The following is a 10,153-nucleotide window of genomic DNA, read 5'->3' as shown; positions in this document are numbered from 1 at the left end:
CGAGCCCGAGAGTGCCAACTCCTGAGCCCATGAGCCCTGGAGCCTGTGCCCTGCAGCAAGCGAAGCCACCGCAATGAGCAGCCTGTGGACTGCAACTGGAGAACAGCCCCCGCTCACCACCACTATTGAAAAGCCCTTGAAGCAACAAAGACCTAACTCAGACAAAAACAAATATATAAATAAATAAAAAAATTAAAAAAAAAAAAAGAGCACATATTTGGAGCCAGGCTGCCTTAGTGAGACTCCACGCCACTCACAAACTAGCTGGATGACCTTGGAGGGTCACTGTGGGAATTAAATGACATCACACAAGTACAGCTCCTAGGACACTGCCTGACACATGCAGGAACCATGTGCATACGTGGGTGCTAAGTTGCTCCAGTTGTGTCCAACTCCTTTCAACCCCATGGACTGTAGCCCACCAGGCTCCTCTGTCCATGGAACTCTCCAGGCAAGAACACTGGAGTGGGTTGCCATGCCCTCCTCCAGGGGATCTTCCCAACCCAGGGATCAAACCCATGTCTCCTATGTCCCCTGCATTGGCAGGTGCGTTCTTCACCACTAGTGCCACCTGGGAAGCCCATAGGAACCATGTATGGTTACCATAATCATTCTTAGGCTACAACATATCCACAAAGGCAACTTTAAGGGAAGAAGGCCTTGATTTAGACCTTGCAGTTTTCTCAAGAAGTTTAAAATCTTTAGATATCCTGACTGAGTTCTTGAAGTTGGCTACAAAGTCTCTGTTTCATGTGAGTAGATTAGCGCTCCACTAGCACTGATTCCCTGGATTAAGCATTTAATCTTTTACAACTGTAACCAGGTTGTCAAAGAGGGTGATGCTAACTTTAGTTTGAGCTGGGATTGGATGGAGAAAAAGGAGCTTAAGAAAAATGACTCCAGGGATCAGCTAAAGGGATTGGTGTTCTTTGAGGATCCTGGGCCTCCCTTCAAGGTAAAATAAGGGTTGGTAAGATAGACTAAACCTTTTACTAATTTTATGCCTTTTTCTTAGTTCCTTTTCCACTTGGAATGTTAAAACTTGAGGAACTTCAAATACTCCAACCCTAATACCTCTGCTCCAATATTTTGGCCACCCGATGCAAATAGGCAATTCATTGGAAAAGACCCTGATGCTGGGAAAGATTGAGGGCAGGAGGAGAAGGGTGCGACAGAGAATGAGATTGGTTGGATGGCATCACCAAATCAACAAACATTTTGATCAAGCTCCAGGACATGGTGAAGGACAGGGAAGCCTGGCGTGCTGCAGTCCACGGGGTCACAAAGAGTTGGACACGACTGAGCGACTGAACAACAATAATACCTCTGCTGATTTCTCTTGTATTGATGTTCTCCAGTTTTCTTTCTTCCCAGTCCAAACCCACATCAGAAAGGGTTACAGAAGATGTGACTGATCAGAGTAAAGGTAGGACCACACTATCGAATTAGGAGCCAGAGAGGGGTCTTCAAGAGACTATCTCCTTGCAGAGGTTCTAGGCTCAGAGTTCTTACCCTGTCCTCCACTCTCCTCTCCTTATTCCTCTCTCTGTATCACAAATATTTACCTTGATTTTTCTTTTTCAAATATGCTTGATTTTCAAGCCCAGCTTGTTGGGAACACTGCCCCATTGGGCCCAGGCTGGCTTCACTGTGCTCCTATCACACAGAGCAAGAAAATTAGCCACAGGAATCCCAAGTCACCAAGTCAGTTTGTTGGACTTATTTAATTTTTCTTCAAGACTAATTCCTCATTAGTTTTATTAACTTAAGAGTCACAGTGAAGCTTTCCCTGCAACTATGGTGTCAGCTTTTTTTAAAAGTAAGTAAGCAACAAAACAAATGTGCAAAGTATTTTGATAAGAAGAACGATCATGCTGTCTGTATCTCTCAGATTCTGAAGAACTCCTAGTGACCCAAGTTTTTGGCATTAAGGGAGATACTCAGCAGGCAGAACCATGCCCCTGATTTTTATCTTTGTGGACTTAAACTCTGAAATTCAGCTCACAGAGTTATTATTACTAGGCTGGTTGGACTGTCCATTTCCTGTACTGACTTTTCATATCAGAAGGCAAGGTTGACTTTAAATCTTGTGATTTTTATTTGCCAGAGAAAATAAGAATAGACAAGCAGAGAGAGTCATAGGACTTGAGGGGACCCCCCCCAATCAAAATGTATCTGAAATAATGCCCTTTTTTCTGTCTCTAATGCCTCTCTCATAGGGCAGTCAACCATTACCTGCAACTGAGACTATTGCTTACAATGACCTCCTAGTTTATCTCTCTGTGTCAATGCTTGCTTGACTCTTGTGTGTTTCTTCCACACACAATGGCCAAGGTGATTTTCAAAAAGTATAAATCAAATTATGTCATCCCTGGTGGCTTAGCGGTAAAGAATCTGTCTGCCACTAGGGAGATACAGGTTCAATCCAGGAAGATCCCCTGGAGAAGGAAATGACAGCCCACACCAGTATTCCTACCTGGGGAATCCCATGGACAAAGGAGTCTGGTGGGCTACAGTCCATGGTGTCACAAAGTGTCAGACACAGCTGAGCAACTAAACAACAAACAACATGACTAAAAGTCTTTAGTAATTCCTTTTGCCTTTAGGTAAATCTGAAATCCTTTCTGTGGATCCATGGCACTAACTGTCCCTGGAGGCTCAATCTACTATTTTCTAGCCCACACTAGACTTCAATTCCTTAAGTAAGATCTTTCAGACCTCAGGGCCTTTGAACATGCTATTTCATTTATTTAGAAATCTTCCCTCCATCCTATTCTTCTCTTACAAGTGGCTCTCCCTTTTCATTCCTTAGACTTCACCTTAAATGTCACTTCTTCAGGCAGAACTTTCCAGACTATCCTATTTAAACTAGATTTCTCATTCTGGTCATTAGTCTCTATTTTAGTCTTTTCATAGTATTTATCATGGTGGCACAGTGTTAAAGAGTCTGCCTGGTTCAATCTCTGTGTTGGGAAGACCCCCTGGAATAGGAAATGTCTACCCACTCCAGTATTCTTTCCTGGTGAATCCCATGGACAGGGGAGGCTTGTGGGCTACAGTCCATGGGGTGGCAAAGAGTCGGATGTGACTGAGCATGCACATTATTATTATCATTTATTTTTCTTTTTTCTGATTTATTTTCTGCCTCCTGAACTTGAGTGGAGAGGGCTAAAATCATGCTTTTCTTATTCATCATTGTATTCTTCTTGTGTAGTAAGGTACTTGCCACAAAGTAGGAACTCAACAAATATCTATTAAATCAAGAAACACTTTATTTTGATATTTGGTTTTTCAAAAGGGTACATTTTCCATGAAGTAGTCTGCTTTTGGCCACCTGATGTGAAGAGCCAACTCATTGGAAAAGACCTGATGCTGGGAAAAATTGAAGGCAAAAGGAGAAGAGGATGGGAGAGGACGAGATGATTGGATAGCATCACTGACTCAATGGATATGCATTTGAGCAAGCTCCGGGAGATGGTGAACTACAGGGAAGCCTGATGTGCTGCAGTCCATGGAATTGCAACATGTTGGACATGACTGAGCGACTGAACAACAACAACAAAGTCTGCTTTAAAAAATTTTTAATTTTATTAAGCATTATATGGCATGCTGAAGTCTCTATTAAAATCATCTAGCTCTCAATTTCATTGAGATTGTTTTCGTTCCCCAGCTCCTCATGCTTTCTTGTCTCATCCTTTGTGGATTTTATGAACACGAATGTTTACTCGAATGTCAGCACACGTCGTCTGTTTTGTTCACTGCTGCAGCTTCAACATCTAGAACAGAGACTGACACATATATGCACTCCTGTGACATGAAGGCTATCCAGGCAGAAAGTTCTAAACTGATGCACTAAAACTTTAGACGCACATAGCCATGGTTCTCACAATATAGAGTTTACAAACTGGCATTGTATCAGCCAGAGGTGTCCTACAGAAGTGTTTTTGTTTATGGGTAGTATTTTAAATCGTTCTAAATGAGTTACGTGCTTGCTAAGTCACTTTAGTTGTGTCCAATTCTTTGCAACCCCAAGAACTCTAGCCTGCCAGGCTCCTCTGTCCATGGGATTCTCCAGGTGAAGAATACTGGAGTGGGTTGCCATGCCCTCCTGCAGGGGGTCTTCCCGACCTAGGGATTGAACCCGTGTCTCTGCATTGGCAGGTGGGTTCTTTACCACAAGCACCACTTGGGAAGGCCTTAAATGAGTTTCCTATATTTAAAAGTTGGGGACCTCTGCCACATGGCGCGAGGGGCTGAGGCTGGCAAGCAGCGGCCCTGTTTGGAAGTCCATGTCTCCTCCATTCGCTTCTATTAACAACTCATGGTGACCAAGGGTCCTGGGAATCCTGCCCCACTGCAGGCATCCTGAAAATAAGTGGGATTTTAAAACCAGATAAATACAGAATTTCAGCAGCAAACCCTTCAGAAATGTAGAATCAACTCAGGGAATATTTGTGCAAGATTGAGACGCATTAGGCCTGATTGGTCCTTCAGAGATTCTTCCAAATTTCTCTGCCAGTGGTGCAGTAGGCTATTTATTACTACAGTAATAAATAATAGAAGTTTTTTGCTATTCTTGAGATTTTCTTTGTTGTTAAATTCTGGGCATAGTGTAAGAAGCTGAATGGATTTCTTCCTCTTAGGATCAAGCTAACTCAGCTAATAAAAGTTATTCAAGGATACCCATGTTCCCAAAGAAAGGGGGGAATAAGAACAGGCATTATTTAAACCTTGCCTGGGCCATATGCCTTGACAGGTGACAAACAGCTTGTACATGGACAAATCAAGGTGTCTATTGTATTAACAGATGATGAGTTAGCAGCAGAGGATCACCATCACCATCATCATCATCATTACTGATGAAATCTGAGTTTTAATGCAGGCATTTGAAAACAAGTGAAGTGCCCATACAATGTAACCAATCATTTCAAGTTGATATAAAGAGGTTCAAGTTACATTTGATCAGTAAGTACTTTAGCCTTGTCTGTAATCAGGGTCAATTTGACAAGGGATTTACTAGATCTAGAAATGAAGAGTTATTGGCCTAAGCAAATCTGGGCTGATTTCAAAATGATAATTATGTTTATGATAAGCACTTGGCTTTTAGAATGTTATTTTTTGCTTCCATCCTCTTATTGTTTTGGTCACTGTGGGGAAAAAATAGGACTGATGAGGGTAAAAACATCCAAGTACTGCAGAGTTTGATTTAGCTTAGCAATTAGATACATTTTTATAAGTGCTACTAATTGTCCCCTAAAATAAACTAGAATGCTATGAAAATGGATGTCACAGTCTAAAATTACTCATCTATTTCAAAATCTAATTCATAGCTTCTACTTAAATGTTTACAGATTATAGTAAAAAAAATAAGAACTATTAAAATTATAAAATGTGTAAGTATAATTTATGAGGAATGTATCATTCATGATTTAATTAAGTAGCTCATTGCAGCTGTTTAGGTTCATTTCTGAACAAAAATATCCTGCATCCAGCAGTACTATTAAAGACCAAAAGTTTTATCATGACAAGGTTTGATTTTCCTTCACCTTTTTTTTTTCTAAAAGTGTGAAAAAAAAAAAAAAAACAACACAAGAATCTAGCAAGCTGGAAGAGAGCACTTTTTTTTTTGTTGTTGTTACATAAATTAACCCATTTATTATAGGCTAGCAACATTATCAAATGGTGGTGCTTCTACTGGTCCTTCAATTCCTTCAGTCTTCTGATGGCAGACTTTACTGTGACAGCAGAAGTGGTGTTGTAGGTCCAGGCACCACCAGCTACTGTTTTCATGCAGGAACCACAGTGCCAAATGCCCACAGCTCTTCTCTTCATCTTGGTTTTGCCACAGAAAGAGCAGGTATACTTGGCGTGCTGGCTGATTTCAATTTTCTTCACCATTTTCCTGAGGGAGGCACCATAACGGGTCCCGTATTTGCCCACGATTCCGACCTTCTTGGTGCGTTTCGCCATGTTAACTCAACCTAGATCCGAGCCTAAGAGGAAGAGAGCACTTTTTAAAACGTGGAAAAAATTAACAGAAGAGGAGTGATGCTCCATGTTCAAGCCCAGAGCCTTGGAATGGAATTAATCTGGAGTTCCTGGCATGGCCCATGTTGGCTCCCCAGACTAGAGCAGCCAAACTTAAGAATCACTGAGAATCGTTGATGGGGCTTACTAAAAATGTACATGTGTCTAGAGCCTCAGACTGCTTAGTTCTAGGTTAGAACCTGGAAATCTGTAGTTGGTAAGGTTCTCAGGTGTATCTGATGATCCATATAAAGGAAGTGCTAGTCTAGTGCAGGGGCTTTGAGAGATAGTAGAGGCACCTGAAATGTATCCATCATCCTGTTATCCAGTAACTTCAAGTGAGCGTGGAATCTATGTTCTGAACCAGGTAAGAGACCTCCAGGCTAGTTCAGTCCTTACATTCCAGAGTCTCAGAATCCAAGGTGAATGATGATAAGGGGACTGGAGATCAGAGGACTTGGAATTTAGTCTTCTTTTTGCCTCCAACCAACTGTGTAAAATCAATCTCACCTATTTTATATCCATCTATAAAATAAAGGAGGTGGACTAAGTGGTCCCTAAGACCAGGACTGCAAATTGGTAGCCTCAGGCCACATCCAGCCTGCAAATTGATTTCTCTGTACAATGTTTGAAAATAAAAGTTGGTTAGTTTCCCAATAGGGAGATCCCCTGGCCCCAAATCTAGATTTTCAGCTTCTCTTAGAAAATTGGAAATTCTGAGCAAAAAGGGGCCCTGATTCCTACCCAGAAACTATTGCCTGGTAGGGTAGGATTTGTTCCTTTTAAAAGGGCTACAACCTCTCATATCCCAAAGGTAACCATACTTCCTACCCACCAGTCTGCTCTTACATTTGTTTCTGCTGAGTGCTTGGAGATTATGGAGCTGTTGACTCTTGCCTCAAGGTCGTTCTCAAGACTAACAACCTTTGTCTGGAGATTGCATCCTAGGAGTGGGTCCTTTAACCAGGCTTAAGTCTAGCTGGTGCCTCAGCAGCTACTTGGGCCCCCTTAAATTTTGAGTCAGGAAAGCAGTCTCTGCTGTTCCATTTTTAGGGCCTAGGGAGTCTTAAAGAGAGAAAGAAGAGAGTAGGAGCCTGAAGGAATGTGGTGGCTGCTTCTTCATAAAGGATCTGAAAGCTGAAATTTCTCTGTTTACAAATTCCTAAGTACAATATACCCAAGTGGGCCTTATTTAGGCCAAATGTTTGTATCATGGGTTATGTGCTGTTCCACCAAGAGTAAAGACATGGCTAAATTGCCAGGTTTTTGCAAATTATAATGAAAATTGTATGGCACTGAGTCCAAAATCCTTGTACCAATATAATAATTACCGTATGACTGGAGTTACTGAAAGGAAGTGGCTTTTCTGGGAAAACAAAAGTGGGAAAAGTTCTTTTTTGCTTTTTAAGCATCTTAAGCCTAAAGGTGGGATAGGTGGGGTTGAGGGACTTGAGGAAATGCTGCTGAACTGATATAAACTTGATGGTGAAGGAATCAGATCTCATAGTTACTGGCGGAATTGACCTATTCAAGACATGTTTTTTTCATACCACTTACTCCTGAACACCTTCAAAATACACCAAATGCAAAGAGTGGCCAGTGTAGACAATAATCTCAGCTTCCTCAGGCAAATTAGTGCCCAAAACACACCCCCTGTGGTCAATTCATTCAAGTCAAACATTTTTGGTTCCCAATTGTGGGCATAATTCTATGTTATAAAAATTGGATAAAATTTGAGCTCAGTAACTAGTATATACTACAAATATCTATGTAAGTGACCAAAAATACCTATTGGATGTTTTAAAGGATTCTATTGTTGAGAAAAGAATGGGAGAAGCGTATCATTTAGGTTGGGCCTAGAAGGATGGGTTGAATGGATGATAAAATGACAAGGATCATTTAGGTAAAGGGCCTAACAATAGCACACATGTTTTAGGAGCCTTGAATGGTCTGCTATGACTGGAATGAAAGCTTCTTGAGTGATGAGGGAAATAAAAAGAAGTGAGAATTGGCAAGAAATAAGGCTAGAAAGCTAAATTACAGCCAAATCTAGAAGGGTTTGAATGCCATGTTAAGGCATTGGAGCATTATTTTTAGGTAAGAGTGATATTCATCGCAGGTTTTTGAGACAGGCCTTGAAATTAACATTCTTTTATTTTAGAAAGCTAACGCTCCCTGCAGAGTGCAGCATGGATTAGACAGGTGGGGGAGGGGTAGCGGCAAGAGACAAAGTTGTTTTGAGATTTCTAACTTAAATATTTGTTATTATTTTTTTCCTGAAACTAAGAGATAAAATATGCATTAATTTAGGTTTTGTTCAATGATGTGGTTTAATGTTAACTTAATATTAGATTTGAGTAAGAGATCTCCCAGGAAATTGAATTATTTTGTTAAAATAAAGGATGTGTGCATGCTAAGTCACTTCCGCTGTGTCCTGCTCTTTGATACTCTATAAACTGTAGCCCACCACTCTCGTCTGTCCATGGGATTCTCCAGGCAAGAATACTGGAGTGGGTTGCTATGCCCTTCTCCAAAATAAAGGGTATATGTTATTGTATCCTAATATTCTTTTTTACTGAAGTTCAGTTGATTTACAAAATCATGTTAGTTTCAGGTATACAGCAGATTCAGTATTTTCACAGATTATATTTTATTAAAGATATTACAAGATAATGGTTATAATTCCCTGTGCTATATAATATATATTTCCTTGTTGCTTATCTATTTTATGGATAGTAATTTGTATCTCTTAATCCCACACCTCTAATTTGGCCTTAACCCCTTCTCTCTCCTCTGGTAACCACGAGTTTGTTCTCTGTGTCTGTGAGTCTGTTTCTGTTTTTCATATATACTCACTTGTATTATTTTTTGAATTCCACATATAAGTGACATCTCAAACTACCACACAATTGCACTCATCTCACACACTAGTAAAGTAATGCTCAAAATTCTCCAAGCCAGACTTCAGCAATACGTGAACCGTGAACTTCCAGATGTTCAAGCTGGATTTAGAAAAGGCAGAGGAACCAGAGATCAAATTGCCAACATCCATTGGATCATCAAAAAAGCAAGGGAGTTCCAGAAAAACATCTATTTCTGCTTTATTGACTATGCGAAAGCCTTTGACTGTGTGGATCACAATAAACTGTGGAAAATTCTGAAAGAGATGGGAATACCAGACCACCTGACCTGCCTCTTGAGAAACCTGTATGCAGGTCAGGAAGCAACAGTTAGAACTGGACATGGAACAACAGATTGGTTCCAAATAGGAAAAGGAGTATGTCCAGGCTGTATATTGTTACCCTGCTTATTTAACTTACATGCAGAGTACATCATGAAAAATGCTGGGCTGGAGGAAGCACAAGCTGGAATCAAGATTGCTGGGAGGAATATCAATAACCTCAGATATGCAGATGACACCACCCTTATGGCAGAAAGTGAAGAAGAACTAAAGACACTCTTGATCAAAGTGAAAGAGGAGAGTGAGAAAGTTGGCTTAAAGCTCTACATTCAGAAAAATAAGATCATGGCATCCGGTCCCATCACTTCATGGGAAATAGATGGGGAAACAGTGGAAACAGTGGCTGACTTTATTTTTTTGGGCTCCAAAATCACTGCAGATGGTGATTGCAGCCATGAAATTAAAAGACACTTGCTTCTTGGAAGGAAAGTTATGACTAATCTAAATAGCATATTAAAAGGCAAAGACATTACTTTGCCAACAAAGGTCTGTCTAGTTAAGGCTATGGTTTTTCCAGTAGTCATGTATGGATGTGAGAGTTGGACTATAAAGAAAGCTGAGCGCCGAAGAACTGATGCTTTTGAATTATGGTGTTGGAGAAGACTCTTGAGAGTCCCTTGGACTGCAAGGAGATCCAACCAGTCCATCCTAAAGGAAATCATTCCTGAATATTCACTGGAAGGACTGATGCTGAAAAGCTGAAACTCCAATACTTTGGCTACCTGATGTGAAGAACTGACTCATTAGAAAATACCCTAATGCTGGGAAAGATTGAAGGCAGGAGGAGAAGGGGATGATAGAGGATGAGATGGTTGGATGGCATCACTGACTCAATGGTCATGAGTTTGAGTAAACTCCAGGAGTTGGTGATGGACAGGGAGTCCT

At 40.8% G+C, this 10,153-nt stretch overlaps 1 protein-coding gene across 1 annotated transcript; it reads right to left on the bottom strand.

Annotated features, from left to right (window-relative positions):
• Positions 1 to 5,639: 5,639 nt before the first annotated feature.
• LOC133058566 (large ribosomal subunit protein eL43) lies at positions 5,640 to 6,001 on the bottom strand. The gene has a single exon (XM_061145278.1). The coding sequence runs from the start codon at positions 5,968 to 5,970 to the stop codon at positions 5,692 to 5,694; it is 279 nt and encodes a 92-aa protein (XP_061001261.1). The 5' UTR covers positions 5,971 to 6,001; the 3' UTR covers positions 5,640 to 5,691.
• Between the last annotated feature and the right edge of the window lie 4,152 nt (positions 6,002 to 10,153).

Source organism: Dama dama, chromosome 6, assembly GCF_033118175.1.
Source record: "Dama dama isolate Ldn47 chromosome 6, ASM3311817v1, whole genome shotgun sequence".
NCBI classification, from domain to species: Eukaryota; Metazoa; Chordata; class Mammalia; order Artiodactyla; family Cervidae; genus Dama; species Dama dama.
The sequence above is the reverse complement of the archived record's forward strand: the minus strand, read 5'-3'. Positions and strand labels throughout refer to the sequence as shown.

Bases quoted from the DNA above. Each gene is read 5' to 3' on its own strand.
- LOC133058566 (XM_061145278.1), bottom strand. From the start codon at position 5,970: ATGGCGAAACGCACCAAGAAGGTCGGAATCGTGGGCAAATACGGGACC.